The 24,617-nt window shown below is 41.4% G+C and overlaps 3 protein-coding genes across 9 annotated transcripts; all 3 read right to left on the reverse strand.

The window, feature by feature from the left end:
* Positions 1 to 148: 148 nt before the first annotated feature.
* LOC121847175 (T-cell immunoglobulin and mucin domain-containing protein 4-like) lies at positions 149 to 6,347 on the reverse strand. Of its 2 annotated transcripts, none has more exons than XM_042327096.1 (7): positions 6,205 to 6,347; positions 5,600 to 5,941; positions 4,987 to 5,061; positions 4,801 to 4,868; positions 4,609 to 4,696; positions 4,420 to 4,456; positions 149 to 878 (listed from the first exon to the last, which is right to left on the reverse strand). In XM_042327096.1, exons 1-7 carry the CDS (start codon positions 6,251 to 6,253, stop codon positions 767 to 769), a joined length of 771 nt encoding a protein of 256 aa, XP_042183030.1. In that variant the 5' UTR covers positions 6,254 to 6,347; the 3' UTR covers positions 149 to 766. The 2 variants fall into 2 exon arrangements, with proteins under 2 accessions (XP_042183030.1, XP_042183029.1); XM_042327095.1 differs by lacking the exon at positions 149 to 878 and adding an exon at positions 2,833 to 3,674.
* LOC112258312 (T-cell immunoglobulin and mucin domain-containing protein 4-like) lies at positions 2,924 to 12,027 on the reverse strand. 4 transcript variants are annotated; one of them, XR_006084111.1, is made up of 6 exons: positions 11,885 to 12,018; positions 11,427 to 11,768; positions 11,119 to 11,206; positions 10,930 to 10,966; positions 9,447 to 10,164; positions 2,924 to 2,958 (listed from the first exon to the last, which is right to left on the reverse strand). XR_006084111.1 is itself a non-coding variant. In XM_042327098.1 (5 exons), exons 1-5 carry the CDS (start codon positions 11,931 to 11,933, stop codon positions 7,284 to 7,286), a joined length of 603 nt encoding a protein of 200 aa, XP_042183032.1. In that variant the 5' UTR covers positions 11,934 to 12,020; the 3' UTR covers positions 6,641 to 7,283. The 4 variants fall into 4 exon arrangements, 3 of the variants coding, with proteins under 3 accessions (XP_042183032.1, XP_042183031.1, XP_042183033.1); XM_042327098.1 differs by lacking the exons at positions 2,924 to 2,958; positions 9,447 to 10,164 and adding an exon at positions 6,641 to 7,370 and having other exon boundaries at positions 11,885 to 12,020; XM_042327097.1 differs by lacking the exon at positions 2,924 to 2,958 and having other exon boundaries at positions 9,324 to 10,164.
* A 275-nt stretch (positions 12,028 to 12,302) lies between these two features.
* havcr2 (hepatitis A virus cellular receptor 2) lies at positions 12,303 to 22,910 on the reverse strand. 3 transcript variants are annotated; one of them, XM_024432605.2, is made up of 7 exons: positions 22,787 to 22,910; positions 22,272 to 22,616; positions 14,053 to 14,166; positions 13,729 to 13,842; positions 13,529 to 13,599; positions 13,226 to 13,322; positions 12,303 to 12,943 (listed from the first exon to the last, which is right to left on the reverse strand). In XM_024432605.2, the coding sequence occupies exons 1-7, from the start codon at positions 22,845 to 22,847 to the stop codon at positions 12,801 to 12,803; spliced, it is 945 nt and encodes a 314-aa protein (XP_024288373.1). In that variant the 5' UTR covers positions 22,848 to 22,910; the 3' UTR covers positions 12,303 to 12,800. The 3 variants fall into 3 exon arrangements, with proteins under 3 accessions (XP_024288373.1, XP_024288372.1, XP_024288374.1); XM_024432604.2 differs by having other exon boundaries at positions 13,226 to 13,325; XM_024432606.2 differs by having other exon boundaries at positions 13,226 to 13,325; positions 22,740 to 22,899.
* Positions 22,911 to 24,617: the final 1,707 nt, after the last annotated feature.

Below are 24,617 nucleotides of genomic sequence, written 5' to 3' on the forward strand. Positions count from 1 at the left end.
ACGGAACTGCACAGGATTTTAGAAAGTTCACAAAGTTCTTAATTGAAAAGAAATTAAAACCAAAACCATTTGTTCATGTCAATTCTGTGGGAGGTTGTATTTCATGTTCTGTAGTGTACTGTAGAATCAAGACTCCAGGGAACAAACGTTCTCTTCAGTGGTATTTATTCTTATTTTAATTTACACCTTATCACAAGAAACTATAGCTAGATAGCACACACTGAGTATACAAAACATTAAAAACACCTGCTCTTTCCATGACATATACTGACCAGGGGAATCCAGGTGAAAGCTATGATCCTTTATTGATGTCACGTGTTAAATTCACATCAATCAGTCTAGATGAAGGGGAGGAGACAGGTTAAAGGAGGATTTTTAAGCCTTGAGACAATTGAGACATGGATTGTGTATGTGTTGCATTAAGAGGGTGAATGGGCAAGACAAAAAGCTCAGTATTAGTAACCTTATGAGTGGTCCTATATTAGCTACGTCACAGCGTGTTGAAGAACTGAGTATGCCTATGCTAGAGGGGACCCAGATGTTTCTGTGATGGTCAGTGGTTGTTCTGTCGCGTTTGGGACAATAGTTGGGATGACAGGTGCTAAAGGAGTTTTTATTTATTTAAACAACAACATACATTTCTGTTTAAAAACACAACACTGCTGGGGCAGTTGTGACAAAAGGTGCTAGAAATGAAAGCATAGATTTTATGGGATATTTCTTTGTTTACAAACATATAGCCTAACACATTGAAGGAAACCTCAACCTATAAGGAGACACACGAGGTTACGTTAAAGACAGTGACAGACAAAAGGTGTGTCTGTGGATGGGCAGTAGTTGTGCTGGTGCAGTTGGGATGACAGTTGGGATGACAGTTGCTACAGGAGTAAAAACAACAACATTGATTTCTCTTTAAAAACACACTAAATAAGGTGATATTACAGACGGTTTCAAAATTAAAACTTTGTTTTTTATAGACTTGTTGTTTCTGGAAAAAGCGCACATTTTGCATAGTAGCGATGGCCCTTGTTGCAACAGAATAATCATTCATGATTCATGCGTCAATGAAACAGAAGCCACAAATCAGGAGGAAAATCAATACAGCTACATATCGGTATATCATTTTCGATGCTATATTGTGCCTTATCATTTTGACAATATTGCAATATTGTTTTTGTGCTAGTTGGTTGTAACTGCACGAAAACTCCAGTATGTTTCCTTCATAGCGTGTTCATCACTTTTATTTCCATGACTGATCAAAACTTGTTTTCTCATGGCTGGCTCTCTCTTGTCCCTCTGCAGCAGACATACAGTGCATACGAAAAGTATTCAGACCCCTTCACTTTTTCCATATTCTTTTACGTTACATCAATCTACACACAAAACACCATAAAGACAAAGCGAAAACAGGTTGAGACATTTTTTTAAATGTATTAAAAGTAAAAAAACATAATGACCTAATTTACATAATTATTCAGACCCTTTGCTATGAGACTCGAAATTGAGGCACAGATCTGGGGAAGGGTACCAAAACATTTCTGCAGCATTGAAGGGCCCCAAGAAAACATTGGCCTCCATCATTCTTAAATGGAAGAAGTTTGGAACCACCAAGACTCTTCCTAGACCTGGCCGCCTGGCCAAACTGAGCAATCGGGGGAGAGGGGCTCAGTATTATTCTTGGTCAGGGAGGTGACCAAGAAACCTATGGTCAATCTGGCAGAGCTCCAGAGTTCCTCTGTGGAGATGGGAGAACCTTCCAGAAGGACAATCATCTATGCAACACTGCACCAATCAGGCCTTTATGGTAGAGTGGCCAGACAGAAGCTACTTCTCAGTAAAAAGCACATGACAGCCCGCTTGGAGATTGCCAAAAGGCACGTAAAGGACTAACAGACCATGAGAAACAAGATTCTCTGGTCTGATGAAACAAGAATGAACCCATATAGAATCCTGAGAATACATATTGATGAGGGCACTTAGAGTGTGGTGTCAGGAAAACAACCTCTCACTCAAAGTCAAGAAAACAAAGGAGATGATTGTGAAGTTCAGGAAACAGCAGAGAGATCAGCCCCTATCCACATCGACGGGACAGCAGTGGAGAAGGTGGAAAGTTTTAAGTCCCTCGGAGTACACATCACGGACAAACTGAAATGGTTCACCCACACATTGTGGTGAAGAAGGTGCAACAGCGCCTCTTCAACCTCAGGCTGAAGAAATTTGTCTTGTCACCTAAAACACTCACAAACTTTTACAGATGCACAATCGATAGCATCCTGTTGGGCTGTATCACCGCCTGGTACGGCAACTGCTCCGCCCACAACCATATGTCTCTCAGAGGGTAGTGAGGTCTGCACAACGCATCACCGGGGGCAAACTACCTGCCCTCCAGGACACCTACAGCAACCGATGTCACAGGAAGGCCAAAAAGATCATCAAGGTCAACAACCACCCGAGCCACTGCCTGTTCACCCTGCTTACCATCCAGAAGGCGAGGTCAGTACAGGTGCATCAAAACTGAGACCGAGAGACTGAAAAACAGCTTCTATCTCAAGGCCATCAGACTGTTAAACAGCCATCACTAACACAGAGAGGCTGCTGCCTACATACAGACTTGAAATCATTGGGCACTTTTATAAACGGATCACTAGTCACTATAATAATGCCACTTGAATAATGTTTACATATCTTGCATATCTCATCTCATATGTATATACTGTATTTTATACAATTTATTGCAGCTTGCCTATGCCGTTCTGTCATTGCTCATCCATATATTGATATGTATATATTCTTATCCAATTTCTTTACTTAGATTTGTGTGTATTAGGTAGTTTTGTGGAATTGTTAGATTACGTGTTAGATATTTCCACACTGTCGGAACTAGAAGCACAAGCATTTTGCTGCACTCGCTAACCATGTGTATGTGACAAATACAATTTGATTTGATTTGATCGGCACCTATGTACACCACATGGCCAAAAATATCCGGACACCCCTTCAAATGAGTTGATTCAGCTACTTCAGCCACACTCGTTGCTGACAGGTGCATAAAATTGAGCACACAGCCATGCAATCTCCATAGACAAAACAATGGCAGTAGAAAGGCCCGTAATTAAGAGCTCAGAGATTTTTAACGTTGCACAGTCACAGGATGCCACTTTTCCAACAAGTCAGTTTGTCAAATTTCTGCCCTGCTAGAGTTGCCCCGATAAACTGTAAGTGCTGTTATTTTGACTGGAAGGGTCTAGGCGCAACAACGGCTTACTACATCAAGAAAATACAGTCATTGTAATTGAAACCTACACTGTTAGTGCTGAATACACATCGATAGCCATATTAGTGAGCTTTTCCTTTCAAACAAACATTTAAAATATACAAATCAAGTAAAGTTTTACTCATTTATCACCAAAAAGCATCTGATTTTATAGTAGCTTGTCTTGTCCGGTTGAATCATTAGCCTATAAATTCAGACACAGCCCTGTAAACACAGAGCTACCGCGTGTTAACAGCATGACTGTGGTGATGTGTCCATGCTTTGTCGGGGGCACTCCTCCTAGTCGTCTCTCTCGTTGTCATCTATTTGATAGACGTTCTCCACCGCCATCTCTCGAGTATGCACACTCAAGCTGGACTCTGAGTTGCTGTACAGGACTGAGCTGCCAGAGTGCTCTGGTCTGATAAAGGAAAGAACAGTAAATACACAGCCAAGGGAGACATGGATGCTTTTATTGACTGCATTATATTTTGCTTAGTTCCACTCTAGTGATTTCACCAATCCAGATGAATTAATGCTGAGGAAAGTTTTGGAGTTTTAGTGTACAAGCTGACATAGCAAATAAAGTTTGTATTGATTTAAGATACTTATTTTGCTCTGCATTGTGACTATGGAGCATTTCCCCAAAAATATTTTACCTTTATTTAACTAGACAAGTCAGTTAAGAACAAATTCTTATTTACAATGACGGCCTACCCCTGCCAAAGCCTAACCCGGACGATGCTGGGCCAATTGTGCGCCGCACTATGGGACTCCCAATCACGGCCGGTCGTGACACAGCCTGGAGAATACTGTATTTGTAATGTGTATTAGATTCTAAAAGCAATGACCTACTGGCCAGTTAGGTCCTCTCAAGTCATATTTCTTAACGACACAGACAAGAGTGGCAATGGCTCACAAGATGTTCACATGAGTGTTCAGAAGAAGCCCGGTTGTTTCACTTCCTCAGAGTGTTGTGTTCTTGGGTCTCATTAGTCAAAGTTTCAGTATTACCTCAGGTCAGTTGCCATAATGTTTTTGATAATTAGGCAGACATGTCTCATGGAGGGACATTGCACTTTGACTCAGTTATTCTATTGGCATATTGTGGTATTTCATCTACTCTTGTCAGTTGGAAGAAATACAGGCATGGTTAGCATACTTACATTTGGACTACCGTAGCAATTGTTTTCCATCGCCTTTCTGTATTTACGTTAACAAAGACTGTGTTAGAGTATTCAGAAAAACTTAAATAGCAAACTATTGCTTCTTGTAACACTGTCAACACCATTAGGGATATATTCATGAGAATTAGTACTTATTATGCAGGCAAATGTAGAGATGTGTGTACTTACTCAAGACGACAAGTACAGACACAATCACCACCCCTGTCAGAACCAGTAGAATGGACACCAGGATCACAGGCTGACCTGTCATCTGCTCCTGTTAACATCACGGATTCAGTTAAAACGACATCTCGGTACAGTACCAGATCACACAGTGGCATTTCTTATTTGCCAGAATTTGCAGTGTGGAACTATGCATACCAAAATTGATTCGCTGTAAAGTGGCGTGGAAGTGTCTGAATACTCTATGGAATTTGTGGTCACATGACCTACACAGTGAGGAATTGACAGGTTGTATTTTCAGATGTAAGAATAATGTTGCACTAAAAACGATATAAAAGTATGATTTTGATGGACTGATGTTATTCTGTGCGCTGTGTTCCATACAGTGTGTGTGGTTGTCCATGGTCTGTTGAGTTATGGTCACATTAGCCGGTGCCTGAGATGTTGTCGAGACAGGTGCTGAAATCAGAAAGCAATACAGTACTAACTGCTCAGCTTGAAAAATATAGATGCTAAGAAATCATAATATATGTCAAGGCTGTGGGTAACTGGTGAAAGGAGTCAGGCGCAGGAGAGCCGAGATGCGTGGACAATGTATTTAATTCAAGAAAACACCAGTATAAACACAATACTATGGTGCTGGAAAATACCGGTACCAGGAAATAAACGGGCGTAATAACAAAACCCGGCAATAAAATTCCAGCCGTCAGATACAGCCTTACAATAAAACAAACACGCACAGAAACATGGGGGAAACCAGAGGGTTAAATAATGAACATGTAATGAGGGAATTGAAAACAGGTGTGTAAAAAACAAAGACAAAGCAAATAAAAAGTGGATCGGTGGTGGCTAGAAGGCCGGTGACGTCGAACGCTGCTCGAACAAGGAGAGGGACCGACTCCGGCGGAAGTCGTGACAATATCACTCATTAGAATGACAATGATCACCTGTAAAGCATCAAGTTACTGTATATCATAGCATGTTGTGCATTTCTTACCTTTCTCAATGTTCAAGTTGACATGATATTTCTCATCATTCCACAATCCGTAAACATGCACACGACAGCCGTATTGTCCAGAGTCTTTTTCAGTGACATTGAGGATTGTGAGAGAGACATCCCCTGTCTTCAGCACCCCGAATAAATGATATCTAACCGAAGATCTCCATGTCACTTTAGTGCCATCAGATGAGATGATTTCCTTGTTACAACCAGAGTTCGGTATGGCTCCTCTCCCCCAGCATATGGCTAATACACCTTGCTTTATGGTGTTATATTTACATGGCAGAGTGACATTCTGGCCCTCAATACCAATGACTTTAGGGTCAATGCATTCACTGACTGGAAAAGAGGGAGGGAGAGGAGGACAGAGATACTTTCAATTGTAAATTATGAATTCACTTATTATCAAGTAAATAACCAGCCTAAAAATCAAATCAAATCAAACTTTATTTGTCACTTGCGCCGAATACAACAAGTGTAGACCTCACAATAACATAACAATATTGTGTTACTTTTAATTATTTTGTACTTTAGTCTATTTGGTAAATATTTTCGTAAACCTTCTTGAACAAAAAGAGATGGGACCATCGTGCATCACTTACCTGAAAGTAGACAGAGGAGAAACCAGCCTAAAGCACAGGGAGTCTCCATGATAGGGTCATATCACTTCACCCTTTGCCATTCAAACACCAACTGCATATATACACAGTCATCTGAACAGTCATAGTCATATATACACAGTCATCTCTCTCTCTTGACAAAGTCGACCCTCCTGAGCACATGACTTCATCTTGACATCTGCTTTCAGATGTTTCCGTTGCACTCAGAGAGGCAGAGATGGTCATTGTGGTTATTTTTTTGTAGGTTTCAATTTCCATATTATATAACACACGGAACTGCACAGGATTTTAGAAAGTTCACAAAGTTCTTAATTGAAAAGAAATTAAAACCAAAACCATTTGTTCATGTCAATTCTGTGGGAGGTTGTATTTCATGTTCTGTAGTGTACTGTAGAATCAAGACTCCAGGGAACAAACGTTCTCTTCAGTGGTATTTATTCTTATTTTAATTTACACCTTATCACAAGAAACTATAGCTAGATAGCACACACTGAGTATACAAAACATTAAAAACACCTGCTCTTTCCATGACATATACTGACCAGGGGAATCCAGGTGAAAGCTATGATCCTTTATTGATGTCACGTGTTAAATTCACATCAATCAGTCTAGATGAAGGGGAGGAGACAGGTTAAAGGAGGATTTTTAAGCCTTGAGACAATTGAGACATGGATTGTGTATGTGTTGCATTAAGAGGGTGAATGGGCAAGACAAAAAGCTCAGTATTAGTAACTTTATGAGTGGTTCTATATTAGCTACGTCACAGCGTGTTGAAGAACTGAGTATGCCTATGCTAGAGGGGACCCAGATGTTTCTGTGATGGTCAGTGGTTGTTCTGTCACGTTTGGGACAATAGTTGGGATGACAGGTGCTAAAGGAGTTTTTATTTATTTAAACAACAACATACATTTCTGTTTAAAAACACAACACTGCTGGGGCAGTTGTGACAAAAGGTGCTAGAAATGAAAGCATAGATTTTATGGGATATTTCTTTGTTTACAAACATATAGCCTAACACATTGAAGGAAACCTCAACCTATAAGGAGACACACGAGGTTACGTTAAAGACAGTGACAGACAAAAGGTGTGTCTGTGGATGGGCAGTAGTTGTGCTGGTGCAGTTGGGATGACAGTTGGGATGACAGTTGCTACAGGAGTAAAAACAACAACATTGATTTCTCTTTAAAAACACACTAAATAAGTAGATATTACAGACGGTTTCAAAATTAAAACTTTGTTTTTTATAGACTTGTTGTTTCTGGAAAAAGCGCACATTTTGCATAGTAGCGATGGCCCTTGTTGCAACAGAATAATCATTCATGATTCATGCGTCAATGAAACAGAAGCCACAAATCAGGAGGAAAATCAATACAGCTACATATCGGTATATCATTTTCGATGCTATATTGTGCCTTATCATTTTGACAATATTGCAATATTGTTTTTGTGCTAGTTGGCTGTAACTGCACGAAAACTCCAGTATGTTTCCTTCATAGCGTGTTCATCACTTTTATTTCCATGACTGATCAAAACTTGTTTTCTCATGGCTGGCTCTCTCTTGTCCCTCTGCAGCAGACATACAGTGCATACGAAAAGTATTCAGACCCCTTCACTTTTTCCATATTATTTTACGTTACATCAATCTACACACAAAACACCATAAAGACAAAGCGAAAACAGGTTGAGACATTTTTTTAAATGTATTAAAAGTAAAAAAACATAATGACCTAATTTACATAATTATTCAGACCCTTTGCTATGAGACTCGAAATTGAGGCACAGATCTGGGGAAGGGTACCAAAACATTTCTGCAGCATTGAAGGGCCCCAAGAAAACATTGGCCTCCATCATTCTTAAATGGAAGAAGTTTGGAACCACCAAGACTCTTCCTAGACCTGGCCGCCTGGCCAAACTGAGCAATTGGGGGAGAGGGGCTCAGTATTATTCTTGGTCAGGGAGGTGACCAAGAAACCTATGGTCAATCTGGCAGAGCTCCAGAGTTCCTCTGTGGAGATGGGAGAACCTTCCAGAAGGACAATCATCTATGCAACACTGCACCAATCAGGCCTTTATGGTAGAGTGGCCAGACAGAAGCTACTTCTCAGTAAAAAGCACATGACAGCCCGCTTGGAGATTGCCAAAAGGCACGTAAAGGACTAACAGACCATGAGAAACAAGATTCTCTGGTCTGATGAAACAAGAATGAACCCATATAGAATCCTGAGAATACATATTGATGAGGGCACTTAGAGTGTGGTGTCAGGAAAACAACCTCTCACTCAAAGTCAAGAAAACAAAGGAGATGATCGTGAACTTCAGGAAACAGCAGAGAGATCAGCCCCCTATCCACATCGACGGGACAGCAGTGGAGAAGGTGGAAAGTTTTAAGTCCCTCGGAGTACACATCACGGACAAACTGAAATGGTTCACCCACACATTGTGGTGAAGAAGGTGCAACAGCGCCTCTTCAACCTCAGGCTGAAGAAATTTGTCTTGTCACCTAAAACACTCACAAACTTTTACAGATGCACAATCGATAGCATCCTGTTGGGCTGTATCACCGCCTGGTACGGCAACTGCTCCGCCCACAACCATATGTCTCTCCAGAGGGTAGTGAGGTCTGCACAACGCATCACCGGGGGCAAACTACCTGCCCTCCAGGACACCTACAGCAACCGATGTCACAGGAAGGCCAAAAAGATCATCAAGGTCAACAACCACCCGAGCCACTGCCTGTTCACCCTGCTACCATCCAGAAGGCGAGGTCAGTACAGGTGCATCAAAGCTGAGACCGAGAGACTGAAAAACCGCCTCTATCTCAAGGCCATCAGACTGTTAAACAGCCATCACTAACACAGAGAGGCTGCTGCCTACATACAGACTTGAAATCATTGGGCACTTTTATAAACGGATCACTAGTCACTTTAATAATGCCACTTGAATAATGTTTACATATCTTGCATATCTCATCTCATATGTATATACTGTATTTTATACAATTTATTGCAGCTTGCCTATGCCGTTCTGTCATTGCTCATCCATATATTGATATGTATATATTCTTATCCAATTCCTTTACTTAGATTTGTGTGTATTAGGTAGTTTTGTGGAATTGTTAGATTACGTGTTAGATATTTCCACACAGTCGGAACTAGAAGCACAAGCATTTTGCTGCACTCGCTAACCATGTGTATGTGACAAATACAATTTGATTTGATCGGCACCTATGTACACCACATGGCCAAAAATATCCGGACACCCCTTCAAATGAGTTGATTCAGCTACTTCAGCCACACTCGTTGCTGACAGGTGCATAAAATTGAGCACACAGCCATGCAATCTCCATAGACAAAACAATGGCAGTAGAATGGCCCGTAATTAAGAGCTCAGAGATTTTTAACGTTGCACAGTCAGAGGATGCCACTTTTCCAACAAGTCAGTTTGTCAAATTTCTTGCCCTGCTAGAGTTGCCCCGATAAACTGTAAGTGCTGTTATTTTGACGTGGAAGGGTCTAGGCGCAACAATGGCTTACTACATCAAGAAAATACAGTCATTGTAATTGAAACCTACACTGTTAGTGCTGAATACACATCGATAGCCATATTAGTGAGCTTTTCCTTTCAAACAAACATTTAAAATATACAAATCAAGTAAAGTTGGACTAATTTATCACCAAAAAGCATCTGATTTTATAATAGCTTGTCTTGTCCGGTTGAATCATTAGCCTATAAATTCAGACTCAGCCCTGTAAACACAGAGCTACCGCGTGTTAACAGCATGACTGTGGTGATGTGTCCATGCTTTGTCGGGGGCACTCCTCCTAGTCGTCTCTCTCGTTGTCATCTATTTGATAGACGTTCTCCACCGCCATCTCTCGAGTATGCACACCCAAGCTGGACTCTGAGTTGCTGTACAGGACTGAGCTGCCAGAGTGCTCTGGTCTGATAAAGGAAAGAACAGTAAATACACAGCCAAGGGAGACATGCATGCTTTTATTGACTGCATTATATTGCATATTAGTTCCACTCTAGTGATTTCACCAATCCAGATGAATTAATGCTGAGAAAAGTTTTGGAGTTTTAGTGTACAAGCTGACATAGCAAATAAAGTTTGTATTGATTTAAAATACTTATTTTGCTCTGCATTGCGACTATTGAGCATTTTTTATTTATTTTTTTATTTTTATTTAACTTATATTTAACTAGGCAAGTCAGTTAATAACTTAAGAACAAATTCATATTTACAATGACGGCCTACCCCGGGCAATCCCTAACCCGGACGACGCTGGGCCAATTGTGCGCCGCACTATGGGACTCCCAATCACGGCCGGTCGTGACACAGCCTGGAGAATACTGTATTTGTAATGTGTATTAGATTCTAAAAGCAATGACCTACTGGCCAGTTAGGTCCTCTCAAGTCATATTTCTTAACGACACAGACAAGAGTGGCAATGGCTCACAAGATGTTCACATGAGTGTTCAGAAGAAGCCCGGTTGTTTCACTTCCTCAGAGTGTTGTGTTCTTGGGTCTCATTAGTCAAAGTTTCAGTATTACCTCAGGTCAGTTGCCATAATGTTTTTGCTAATTAGGCAGACATGTCTCATGGAGGGACATTGCACTTTGACTCAGTTATTCTATTGGCATATTGTGGTATTTCATCTACTCTTGTCAGTTGGAAGAAATACAGTCATGATTAGCATACTTACATTTGGACTACCGTAGCAATTGTTTTCCATCGCCTTTCTGTAATTACGTTAACAAAGACTGTGTTAGAGTATTCAGAAAAACTTAAATAGCAAACTATTGCTTCTTGTAACACTGTCAACACCATTAGGGATATATTCATGAGAATTAGTACTTATTATGCAGGCAAATGTAGAGATGTGTGTACTTACTCAAGACGACAAGTACAGACACAATCACCACCCCTGTCAGAACCAGTAGAATGGACACCAGGATCACAGGCTGACCTGTCATCTGCTCCTGTTAACATCACGGATTCAGTTAAAACGACATCTCGGTACAGTACCAGATCACACAGTGGGATTTCTTATTTGCTGAAATCAGAAAGCAATAAAATACTAACTGCTCAGCTTGAAAAGTATAGATGCTAAGAAATCATGATGTCACTCATTATGCTGACAATGATCACCTGTAAAAGCATCAACTTACTGTATATCATAGCATGTTGTGCATTTCTTACCTTTCTCAATGTTCAAGTTGACATGATATTTCTCATCATTCCACAATCCGTAAACATGCACACGACAGCCGTATTGTCCAGAGTCTTTTTCAGTGACATTGAGGATTGTGAGAGAGACATCCCCTGTCTTCAGCACCCCGAATAAATTATATCTAACCGAAGATCTCCATGTCACTTTAGTGCCATCAGATGAGATGATTTCCTTGTTACAACCAGAGTTCGGTATGGCTCCTCTCCCCCAGCATATGGCTAATACACCTTGCTTTATGGTGTTATATTTACATGGCAGAGTGACATTCTGGCCCTCAATACCAATGACTTTAGGGTCAATGCATTCACTGACTGGAAAAGGGGGAGGGAGAGGAGGACAGAGATACTTTCAATTGTAAATTATGAATTCACTTATTATCAAGTAAATAACCAGCCTAAAATAGATGGGACCATCGTGCATCACTTACCTGAAAGTAGACAGAGGAGAAACCAGCCTAAAACACAGGGAGTCTCCATGATACGGTCATATCACTTCACCCTTCGCCATTCAAACACCAACTGCATATATACACAGTCATCTGAACTCTTTCTCTTCAATAAAGTCGAATCTCCTGAGCACATGACTTCATCTACTTGACATCTGCTTTCAGATGTTTCCGTTGCACTCAGAAAGGCAGAGATGGTCATTGTGGTTATTTTTTTTTGAAGGCCACACATCATCCAAATAATATAACACACAGAACTGCACAGGTTTTTGGAAAGTTCATAAAGTTCTTAATTGAAAATATATTAAAACCAAAATCATTTGTTCATGTCAATTCTGTTGAAGGTTGCATTTAATGTTATGTAAGTGCAGAATCAAGACTCAAAGGAACAAACTTTCTCTTAAATGGTATTTATTTATCTTTTCATTACACCTCATCACAAGAAAAACATGGCTCGATAACATAGCTAGAGTGTACAAAACATAAACAATTCCTGCTCTTTCCATAACATAGACTGACCAGGTGAATTGAGCTGAAAGCAATAATCCCTAATTGATGTCACTTGTCCACTTCAATCAGTGTATATGCAGGGGAGGAGACAGGTTGAAAGATAATTTTTAAGCCTTGAAACATGGATTATGTATGTGTGTCATTCAGAGGGTGAATGGGCAAGACAAAAAATGTAAGTGCCTTTAAACAGGGTATAATAGTAGGTGGGGTGGGGGTGGGGGTGCAACTCAGTGTTAGTAACCTCTTATGAGTGGTCCTACATTGGCAATGTCACAACGTGTTGAAAAACTGAAGACCTGAGTGTGCATACGCTAAATTGTTTTAGTTCTCTCAATACTTAATGAATTATTGAGTGAAATAGTACACAATATAGTGTATTTTGATGAGTCTACACTTCTGTAGGAGCATCATAGATCCAGGCATCTGTATCATGGTGACTGAGGGGTATTTCCGCTCTAGGGTTCCTGCTGCTGACACTGGGGGAACTGGCAGGTTCTCCTCTGACTCGGCTATTTCTGGACCGTCTCAGACCTAGATGCAGGGGGGAGGGGCCAGACAGACTTTTAATGCACACTATGCAGAAATAACGGGAGTCACCACTTTCACATCCACTTTGAGAGGCAAACTGTTTTAAGCAGCTCAATTCTTCTCGAACATGATTTGCCCCTGAACAAAGAATTGGTACAATAGGATCAAGAACAGACCGTTGCAACACATTGATTAAGCTAATGCCCTGATAGAACAAGAAAAGTATTATATTCATGTCATCATTGATGAAAGAAATGTAATTGCTGTGACTGCTCCACCACTCACGAAGAAGAACTGCTAGGATCAGACCAGGGATGAAGGCGATTGCTCCCACTCGGACAGTGTGTCCTATGTAGCTATCCAGAGATGGAGATGCCATTTTCTGCTGTGGGTTACAGTCATAGTTTTGCTTCAGGCACAGTGATTGAAGACAAAGTTGAAACAGAAATGTTGAAGTATTTGCATAAGATTTGCGTTTTGCTACATTACAGCTCATAAGGCATTTAGGTTTTTATGTACAATATTCTGGTTGTATGTAGCTTATGGACATTTTGGATATAATTTGCTTCATATCCAGTAGCACTGTACCTTAATTCCCTTGACAAGACCTATTATTGGGCCTGTAGTGCAGTCATAAAGGATATCGGGACCTTGCTCACCTAGTAAGAAAAAAAATGCCGACATCTCAAACCTTGACTAACTGTAGTATCTATTACTTTTTCTGATCTATCTTTATGTGCAATACAGGTTTATCAAACATATTCAGTGTTGGTGTTGATATCAGATACCTTCTCTGCTCTTCTCTGGTGTGAAAGGGGACCCAGATGTTTCTGTGATGGGCAGTGGTTGTTCTTCTGTCGCAGTTGGGACAATAGTTGGGATGACAGTTGGGATGAGAGGTGCTAAAGGAGTAAAAAACAACAACAACATATATTTCTGTTTAAAAACACAACACTGCTGGGGCAGTTGTGACAAAAGGTGCTAGAAATGAAAGCATAGATTTTATGGGATATTCTTTTGTTTACAAACATATAGCCTAACACATTGAAGGAACTTCAAAGTATAAGGAGAAACACAAGGTTACGTTAAAGACAGTGAGAGACAAAACATACATTGTCTGTTATTTTCTGGTATAACAGAGGACCCAGATGTGTCTGTGATGGGCAGGAGTTGGGCTGGTACTGTTGGGATGACAGTTGGTGCGACAGTTGGGATGACAGTTGGTGCTACAGGAGTAGAAAACAACATTGATTTCTATTTAAAAACACATTAAATAAGGTGATATTGCAGACGGTTTCAAAATTATAACTATGGTTTTTATAGTCTTGTTGTTTCTGGAAAAAGTGTACATTTTGCGTAGTTGCGATGGCCCTTATTGCAACAGAATAATCATTCATGATTTATGCGTCAATGAAACAGAAGCCACACTATTTGTGATGGGGAGGAAAATCCATACAGCTACATATCGGTATATTGTTGTTACAGTACCAGTCAAAAGTTTGGACACACCTACTCATTCAAGGATTTTTCTTTATTTTGACAAATTTCTACATTGCGGAATAATAGTGAAGACATCAAAACTATGAAATAGAATGGATATGGAATAATGTAGTAACCAAAAAAGTGATAAACAAATCTAAATATATTTTATATTTGAGATTCTTCAAAGTAGCCACCCTTTGCCTTGATGACAGCTTGCACACTCTTGGCATTCTCTCAACCAGCTTCACCTGGAATGCTTTTCCAACAATCTTGAAAGAGTTCCCACATATGCTGAGCACTTGTTGGCTGCTTATCCTTTACTCTGCAGTCCAACTCATCCCAAACCATCTCAATTGGGTTGAGGTCGAAGGGGGCTGCAGGGCATGGGTTAACTTCTACATCACCAGAGGAACAGAGATGGCATAGCAGTCAGACATGTGTATCTACACCAAGATGGCGTAGCAGTCAGACGTGTGTATCTACACCAAGATGGCGTAGCAGTCAGACGTGTATTTGTCTTGTCCCATCCTGTAACGTGTTTATATAGTTTTCTTCGTATATATTTTAATTTCTTATGTATATACTTTAATCTCACTTTCCTTCTACGAACTGAATATACTCTCCTGCAACCCACCTCACCCAATGTGGTACAGATCTGCTATTTTTATACTTTAGAACCGGAACCCTGATCAGAAGCAAGCCAGCAAACTAGCTGCTAGCTAGTAGTCAGTTAGCCACTGCTAGCGGTCCTCACCGTTAACTCGGACATCAGCCAGCCTCAACCAGGTCAATTCCTGCCAGTCTGCACAGCGCGATATCAACCCAGAGCATATCGGACTGCTTTTTCTCTACCACATCTCTTGATTCCTACCGCAAGCTATGAACCTTTACACTGTATAATCACAGCTAGCTAGCTGCTATCCGAGTGGCTACTCCTGGCTAACATCTCTGTCCCAAAGCAAGCACCAGTTAGCCTGGAGCTAGGCCCATCTCCCGACTAGCCAAAGAGGTCCACCAGCCAATTATTGGGCTACATACAAGAGGCCTGGACCCTTTACTGCCGACACGGCGCCCCGCAGATCTATCACGACTGGTCTGCCGACATAACCGTCCGAGGTGGTTTCAACAGGCTCTTCCGTTGCAACGTTGCCCATCTGCTAGCCCCGGCCTGCTAGCTGTCTGAATCGCCGTGTCTCCAGCTCCTCTAGTGTAGCAGCGACTACGGAATTGCCTCCCTGACTCATCTTGTGCAACTCTTTGGACCCTATGATCACTCGTCTACACATGCCTCTCCCTAATGTCAATATGCCTTGTCTATTGCTGTTTGGTTTGTGATTATTGTCTTATCTCATTGTACAGCCCCTAGCCCTGTCCAATATGCCTTAGATAGCCCTTATGTTACAACCCCACACATGCAGTGACCTCACCTGGCATAACTGGTGCCTCTAGAGTCAAAACCTCTATCTTCGTCACTCAATGCCTAGGTTTACCTCCACTGTACTCACATCCTACCATACTGTACGTTATGCCTTGAATCTATTCTTCCGTGCCCAGAAATCTGCTCCTTTTACTCTCTGTTCTGAACGCACTAGACGACTAGTTCTTATAGCCCTTAGCCATACCCTTATCCTACTTCTTCTCTCTTCCTCTGGTGATGTAGAGGTTAACTCAGGCCCTGCAGCCCCCAGCACCACTTCCAATCCCCAGGCGCTCTCATTTGTTGACTTCTGTAACCGTAAATGCCTTGGTTTCATGCATGTTAACATTAGAAGCCTCCTCCCTAAGTTTGTTTTATTCACTGCTTTAGTACACTCCCCAAACCCTGATGTCCTAGCAGTGTCTGAAATGGTTGCATATCCCAGAACCAATGTACTGCTGTGAGCAGGGGTGTGAGAGAGCTTTCAATGTTGTTCAGATGCTGGATAACCTTTTTATAATGAATTATACATCTTATTTATTTATTGTCCTATCATGGGGAACAACATTTTTCAAATAAATTATATTTTATTAATTTATTTATGATCCTACGGTCCACAACCCTATACACTGGACACCAACCTGAATGACCCAGATACTAAGGAGAAGTCCCTAACTGTTTTATGGGCCTCCTAACTGTTTTATGGGCCTGCTGTAAGCGGTCTGTATGCAGCCAGAATGCGGTCAGAGACCTAGTGCAGCACTGCCCCCTCAACATTCTGAGCCTGCTTGGCAGGGTTGGTTCTGCAAAGTCAAAGCCCCCTAAAGGGAGAGCATACTATACAAGGACATTCTCAAAGCTGCTAATGAGAACCTTGACGACCTTGTACCTAGCCGGTGGGGATTCCGGTGGGGTGCCCCCACCCAGGCAGTGGCAGTGCTGGCAACACTAGCTGCAGTAACCCATGGGGAGGGGGTCACACTCGGACATTCAGAGAGGGGGTATATTATTGTGGCCCTAGAGGCACAATATCAAAAGTCTGACTGCATGGAGATGCTTGGGAATATGGTCAATATGGGGGACCGTGTTGTGGGTGTTTCAGGGAAAAGGTGTACATTTGACCTCCCTCATCTTCTCATAACGGCTGCAACTGTAAATGCATTTGTAAATCAAGACCTTTCTTGAGTTGGGCTCTGGGATGGTGCAACTGTTGAGAATGTGAGCCTATGGTTGTGTGGGGGGAAAGGGTTGAGTGTGTATGAGCGTGTGTGTGGGTGTATGTGTGTATCCCACAACTGTTGCAAAGGAGTAAAAGATGTTAGGGACAATAGAAGATGACTAACAACAATTGTTTGCTAATATAATAATTGCTTGTAATAATGTAATTTTGATAATGGCGAGACTGGTGAGGTAAAATCCTTTTCATAAATTGCCTACATTACTACAAATATTAATAGCTAATTATGTAAAATAAGAAACTGGATTCTTATATATATATATATATATATTGATGGCTATGTATAATACAAATCGAGGTAAGGGTGTTGGAAATAGATTTGGCAGTTGATCTACTGCTGTTCTGTAAATGGCACGGTGTGCTCTTTTCGAAGGATGGATCCCAGTCTCTTCAGGGCTATGGGATACGGGTGGTCGAGGGTGGTCTGCCGGGCATTGGGATGACAACCCAACTCGGGATGAGGAGGGCTTTTAGAGGGTGGAATAGTTGGGACCAATTGGAGGTTTACTTAGTAGCAATGCAAATATCATGGTACAGCTATATAGACGCTCAATCATCATGTTACTTTTTAATGGTACATTTACAAACATATATTTGATAAATAGAATTGAAAGTTGTGTATCATTATGGTAAGTGGTGGAATAAGTATAGCCAGTTATAATTTTACATTACCATGTCGTTTACCAATTAAATGGTCTGACGGAGATGTGGACATACTCGGTATACGAATCCCAAAAGAAAGAAATGATCTCACTCCAATAATATTTATATAAGTTAGCAAAACTAGATAAGATCTTGCTACCATCTATTTGTGGAAAAATCACCCTGATTAACTATTTAGTCATATCACAGTTTACCTATTTGCTTATGGTTTTGCCTACACCTAATGACCTGCTTTTTAAATTATATGAACAAAAAATATTCTATTTTATTTGGAACGGCAAGATAGGCCCTTTTAACTTTGTCTGTTTATAAAACGAATATGAATTCGGAGGGCAGAAATGATTAAATATTAAAGCATTAGACCTCTCACTAAAGGCATCAGTCATACAAAAGTTATACTTAAATCCAAACTGGTTCTCTAGTAAATTGGTAAGAATGTCTCATCCTATGTTCAAGAAGGGCCTTTTTCACATTATTCAGATTGCACCTGGGAAAGTTCCTTACTTTTTCCCCTTCTACTTGCTTCTTCCATTTTGTCAGCCCTGTATTAATGTCGGCCCTGTATTAATGTCGGCCCTGTATTAATGTCGGCCCTGTATTAATGTCGGCCCTGTATTAAAGAACATAAATGGTTAAAGACAAGTATGATAAATAAAAACTTATACCAATTTCATTTAAGGACCAAAAAACTGACAGCTGTGCCATATAAATTGCAAAATATTTGGAGAAGAGATTTTCAATGTACCCATTCCATGGCACATGGTTTATGAATTGATACGCAAAACAACGCCGGATTCAAAACTTCGAATTTTTCAATTTAAATTATTATACAAAATTCTTGCAGCCAATAGAGTGTTATATATATGGGGGATACAATCTTCCCAACTCTGCAGATTCTGCTGTGAGCAGGCAGAGTCATTAGATCATTTATTTTGGTAATATAACTATTATAAAATAGATTGTGTCTGTAAAATGTGTATAATATGTATAAACTGAAGGTAGAAGCCTGTCTTATTGTTTATTAGTTTCTCCAATTGGGGGAGGGGTGGTAGGTTTTGCGGGGAATAATAAAGGTATATTCTAAAAAAAAGTATGTATGTCTATATAGGTGTGTGTATGTATATATGTGTATATGTATGCATGTGTGTATGTATATGGTTATATATATTTACCAAGTTTATTTTTTTAAATGCATGCTCTTCAACCGATTGTTGCCCACACCCACCCGCCCGACTAGCATCACTACGCTGGACGGTTCTGGACTTAGAATTTGTGGACAAAAACTACAAATACCAAGTTGTCTGGTTAGATTGTCAACTCTCCTTCCAGACTCACATTAAGCATCTCTAATCCAAAATTAGATCTAGAATCAGCTTCCTATTTTGCAACAAAGCCTCCTTCCCTCATGCTGTTAAACATACCATCGTAAAACTGATGGTTTATTCTACCGATCCTTGATTTCGGCAATGTCATTTACAAAATAGCCTCCAACACTCTACTAAGCAAACTGGGTGTAGTCTATCACAGTGCCATCCATTTTGTCACCAAAGCCCCATATACTACCCACCATATATATACATATACTACCTGTATGCTCTCGTTGGCTGGCCCTCACTACATATTAGTCGCCAAACCCACTGGCTCCAGGTCATCTACACATTTTTGCTAGGTAAAGCCCCGCCTTATCTCAGCTCACTGGTCACCATAGCAACACCCACCAATAGCACAAGCTCCAGCAGGTATATTTCACTGGTCATCCCCAAATCCAACATTTACTTTAGCCGCCTTTCCTTCCAGTTCTCTACTGCCAATGACTGGAACAAATTGCAAAAATCACTGAAGCTGGAGTCTTACATCTCCCTCTCTAACTTTAAGCATCAGCTGTCAGAGCAGCTTACCGATCACTGTACCTGTACACATCCCATCTGTAAATAGCACACCGAACTACCTCATCCCCATACTGTTATTTATCTTCTTGCTCTTTTGCTCCCCAGTATCTCTACTTGCACATCATCATCTGCACATCTATCACCCCAGTGTTAATGCTAAATTGTAATTATTTCGCCTCTATGGCCTATTTATTGTCTTACCACACTACTGTTCTACATTTGCACACACTGTACATAGATTGTTCTATTGTGTTATTGACTGTATGTTTGTTTATGTGTAACTATGTGTTGTTGTTTTTGTCGCACTGCTTTGCTTTATCTTGGCCAGGTCGCAGTTGTAAATGGGAACTTGTTCTCAACTGGCCTACCTGGTTAAATAAAGGTGAAATACATTTTTTTTTATATAACAAAAGGTTGGGTGATTGTGGCAGCCAGGTCATCTGATGCAGCACTCCATCACTCTCCTTCTTGGTCAAATAGCTCTTACACAGCCTTAAATGGAAGAAGTTTGGAACCACCAATACTCTTCAAAGAACTTGCAAGATTCTCTGGTCTGATGAAACCAAGATTGAACTCTTTGGCCTGAATGCTGAGCGGCACATCTGGAGGAAACCTTGCACCATGCCTACGGTGAAGCATCGTGGTGGCAGCATCGTGCTGTGGGGATGTTTTTCAGTGGCAGGAACTGGGAGACTAGTCAGGATCGAGGGAAAGATTAACAGACCAAAGCACAGAGAGATCCTTGATGAAAACCTGCTACAGAGCGCTCTGGACGTCAGACTGAGGCGAAGGTTCAACTTCCAACAGGACAACGACCCTAAGCACCCAGCCAGGACAAAGCAGGAGTGGCTTTGGTACAAGTCTCTGAATGTCCTTGAGTGGCCCAGCCCGAGCCCGGACTTGAACCCGATCGATCATCTCTGGAGAGACCTGATAATAGTTATGCAGCGACGCTCCCCATCCAACCTGACAGAGCTTGAGAAGATCTGCAGAGAAAAATGGGAGCAACTCACCAAATACAGGTGTGCCACGCTTGTAGCGTCATATCCAAGAAGAATCGAGGCTGTAAGCGCTGCCAAAGGTGCTTCAACAAAGTACTGAGTAAAGGGTCTGAATACTTTTTTATTTTTAATACATTTGAAAAAATGTTGGCTTTGTCATTATGGGGTATTGTGTGTAGATTGATGAGGGGAAAAAACAATTTAATCCATTTTAGAATAAGGCTGTAACGTAACAAAATGTGGAAAAAATGTGGGAAAAAAGAGGTCTGAATACTTTCCAAATGCACTCTGTGTTGAACAATATGTTTACAACATCAAATCTCAATAAAATCACAGTAACAAATCATTATACATATAGAATCGTGAGAATCTGAATTCATATCATATTGGCAACTAAATACACTACATGGTCAAAAGTATGTGGTCACCCCTTCAAATGAGTGGATTCAGCTACTTCAGCCACACTCATTGCTGACAGGGGTATAAAATCGAGCACACAACCATGCAATCTCCATGGACAAACATTGGCAATAGAATGGCCTGTAATTAAGAGCTCAGTGACTTTCAACGTGGCACTGTCATAGGATGCCACCTTTCCGACAAGTCAGTTTGTCAAGTTAATACCCTGCTAGAGTGCTGTTATTTTGAATGGAAGCGTCTAGGAGCAACAACGACTCAGCCGCAAAGTGGTAGGCCGCACAACCTCCCCAAATGGCACCGCTGAGTGCTGAATTGTCTGTCCTCGTTTGCATCACTCACCACCTGAGTTCCAACTGGAAGCAACATCAGCACAATAGCTGTTAGTCGGGAGCTTCATGAATTGGGTTTCCATGGCCGAGCAGCCACACACAAGCCTAAGATCACCATGCGCAATGTCAAGCGTCGGCTGGAGTGGTGTAAAGCTTGATTCCATTGGACTTTGGAGCAGTGGAAACGTCTCTGGAGTGATAAGTCACGCTTCACCATCTGGCAGCCCGACGGACGATCTGGGTTTGGTGGATGCCAGGAGAACGCTACCTGCCTGAATGCATAGTGCCAACTGTAAAGTTTGGTGGAGGAGGAATAATGGTCTGGGACTGTTTTTTTATGGTTTCTGTTAGGCCCCTTAGATCCAGTGAAGGGAAATCTGAATGCTACAGTATACAATGACATTTTAGACAATTCGGTGCTTCCATCTTTGAGGCAACAGTTTGGGGAAGGCCGTTTCTTGTTTCAGCATGACAATGCCCCCGTGCACAAAGAGAGGTCCATACAGAAATGGTTTGCCAAATTGTGGAAGAACTTGACTGACCTGCACAGAGCCCTGACCTCAACCCCATTGAATACCTTTGGGATGAATTGGAACGCCAACTCTGAGCCAGGCCTAATTGCCCAACATCTGTGCCCAACCTCACTAATGCTCTTATGGCTGAATGTAAGCAAGTCCCCACAGCAATGTTCCAACATCTAGTGGAAAGCCTTCCCAAGAAGAGTTATAGCAGCAAAGTGGGGACCAGCTCCATATTAATGCCCATGATTTAGGAATGAGATGCTCGACGAACAGTTGTCCACATACCCATGGCCATGTAGTGTATCATTGTGAGGTCCCTGACAATTCCCAGCCTTAACATTTGTATTCATGATAACAGTTGTATATTCTCACCTTGTCGAACAATTAAATGAACGGTGTGCGTCAGGTCGTTGAACAGTCCAGATAGCGCCACACGGCAGTGGTAGAACCCAGAGTCTCCCTCTCCGGCGTTGTAGATAATGAGAGAAACATCTCCACTCTGAAGCTTCCCTGGTAACCTGTGTCTGTAGGACCTCCTGTAGGTTACCTCTACTCCATTAGTAGCAATGACTGTGTTCTCACAGCCGAAGAGAGACGGCTGTGCTCCTCTCCCCCAGCACACCTCTGTCAGACCCAGGGTAGCGGTGTCATACCTGCAGGTCAGAGATACCGTCCTACCTGCAACACCAACCACTGTCTCCATGACGCCATCACACACTGCAGGCAACAGAAACACAATCGCGGACACGTTAGTGGGACCTCAATAGTGCGCCAGTCTCGGACAAACAGAAGAGTGCGTTAGACATTTCCTTCAAGTTTTTTGGGATGGATTCATTTTACCTGACTGAGGTTCCTGGTTTACAGAGATTAAGACAGGCAGGACTTACATGCCAACAGAGAGACTGTGAGAAGGGTATGAAGTGTAGACCGCATTCTCGTTGTGTTCATCGAAACAAGACAGACAATCAGTTTTGTCTCACAGTCTGGCACCGCTTCCTTTTTTTAACTGAATGTATCACAGATGGCTTTAAACAGACTGTGTGTGCCAATCAACCTCGAATAGCACAGCACTTCTCTACCATCGCCCACAAACCTTGCCAGGGATTTCAGCATTCACCCACCAGGGGGAGTAGTGAGACTGTCTTTTATATTCACAGCAACAGGCCAACGCTTCAGAAATCAACATTACTGTGAAACAATGTGTATTAGAGGGATCTTGGAATGGCTGTTTTACTACATTTTCTTTGTTTATCTCCATCCCTACAAGTATAACTTGGCAACGCCATAATAACTGTCTTTCATAGTGTCGTTGTGAAGGGATGATTTCCCATGATAACTCTGTGGTTTATATATCTTTAACCTGCAGTTTGTTTAGACACTTATCCAGGAACAAAATCTATCTCCCACTTGACGGCAGAGTTGTAATTTGATCACACACGGAGGAGTGGGAATAGGATATAAATAAATGTCAGGTATAAATGTTTGGCTTGTGCTTTTCATCTGAGTGATCTTCTCTGAAGATCGTGTGTGTGACATATCCCACAGATAGTTGAGACACTGTTCATGGCCATTGTCTAATGTGGCTGATCTACTTTTTCCGGTATGTCCAGACGTTCCATTTGATGATTTAAATAAGAGAGCAGGGGTGTGTGAGAGCAGACCTAGAGAAGGGGTGTTTTTTACATGGGTTGCTTGCCCTGCTGAATGCTCTAGCGCTACACGGAGGTGCTGTCGATGTACACTGAGGCCCAGCGTACCTTCGGTACGCATGCTGTTCCACATTCCAAATTAAGACAGAGCGACTCAGTATATTAGCTATGAATAGATCTGTTGTTACGGAACAGCTGTTTTCCTAGTCACTGAAAAGCAGTAGGACCAGGTCCCTGTTCTGAGAAAGAATTTAAGAGGGGGTTTCAGATGAGTCATGAAGGTTTATGTCTAACTGCACTGGAATTGAGAGCGTTACAATCAGTTGCAAACAGTAAATGTCCCTCTAGTGCCTTATTCATCTCATGTCTCATAGTTTCACAATGTGCACAGTGTAGACCACACTGTGTGTGACGTGGTGAGGTTAGACCCAGGTGCAGATTAAAGACCAGACGAGGAATCAGGGGTTAAGGATAAACATAATACTTCACTGATAAACAGTAGCCGCAGGATCACAGTACACTAGAAAAAGAAAAAACCCACAAACACTAAGTCTCAAACTCACTCAGGAAACAACCGCATAAGGTAAACAATTCAAAAGCTTCAGCAAAGGACAACAGAAAACACACCTTTTTCAACAGGGAAATCATAATGAGTAAATAGGACACACCTGAGTGTCGTTAATGTCTCTAGGAGGGTGTCTGCCGTCCTCTGGTGACAGGTGGAACCATGACACTGTACAGCATGGTGCTGTGTAGAACACAGAACACACTAGTTGTGTTCGAATACTCATGCTAACCCACTAACCATACTATTTGTAATGTAAATTGAGTATGTACTATGATTATTAGTCATAGTATGGATATAGTTAGTATGCCAAAAGTTGCCATATGTCCTACTACATTTGCCCAAATACTAAGTATACAAGCAGTGGACAATATATCCGTCCTTTTGGGGCCTATAATGAAATTCTTCAGAAAATGAGTGTGGCTTAACAACATTTTCAGATTTGAAATAAATGGAAAATATGGAAAATATGCAGCCAAAGTCCAACGAGAGCAGATACAAATT

This window comes from Oncorhynchus tshawytscha, linkage group LG09 (assembly GCF_018296145.1).
Source record: "Oncorhynchus tshawytscha isolate Ot180627B linkage group LG09, Otsh_v2.0, whole genome shotgun sequence".
NCBI classification, from domain to species: Eukaryota; Metazoa; Chordata; class Actinopteri; order Salmoniformes; family Salmonidae; genus Oncorhynchus; species Oncorhynchus tshawytscha.

Excerpts from the sequence above, each read along its gene's own strand:
- LOC121847175 (XM_042327095.1), bottom strand. The coding sequence starts at position 6,253 with ATGGAGACTCCCTGTGCTTTAGGCTGGTTTCTCCTCTGTCTACTTTCA. Across the intron at positions 4,869-4,986 it reads CATGGACAACCACACACACT|GTCATGTGACCACAAATTCC; the intron begins GTATGGAACACA and ends CTCACTGTGTAG. Across the intron at positions 3,675-4,419 it reads ATTGCTACGGTAGTCCAAAT|ACCAGAGCACTCTGGCAGCT; the intron begins GTAAGTATGCTA and ends TTCCTTTATCAG.
- LOC112258312 (XM_042327097.1), bottom strand. The coding sequence starts at position 11,933 with ATGGAGACTCCCTGTGTTTTAGGCTGGTTTCTCCTCTGTCTACTTTCA. Across the intron at positions 11,207-11,426 it reads CAACTTGAACATTGAGAAAG|GAGCAGATGACAGGTCAGCC; the intron begins GTAAGAAATGCA and ends TGATGTTAACAG. Across the intron at positions 10,165-10,929 it reads ATTGCTACGGTAGTCCAAAT|ACCAGAGCACTCTGGCAGCT; the intron begins GTAAGTATGCTA and ends TTCCTTTATCAG.
- havcr2 (XM_024432604.2), bottom strand. The coding sequence starts at position 22,847 with ATGAACACAACGAGAATGCGGTCTACACTTCATACCCTTCTCACAGTC. Across the intron at positions 13,326-13,528 it reads GTCTTGTCAAGGGAATTAAG|CAGAAAATGGCATCTCCATC; the intron begins GTACAGTGCTAC and ends TGTAACCCACAG. Across the intron at positions 12,944-13,225 it reads GATCCTAGCAGTTCTTCTTC|GTCTGAGACGGTCCAGAAAT; the intron begins GTGAGTGGTGGA and ends CCCTGCATCTAG.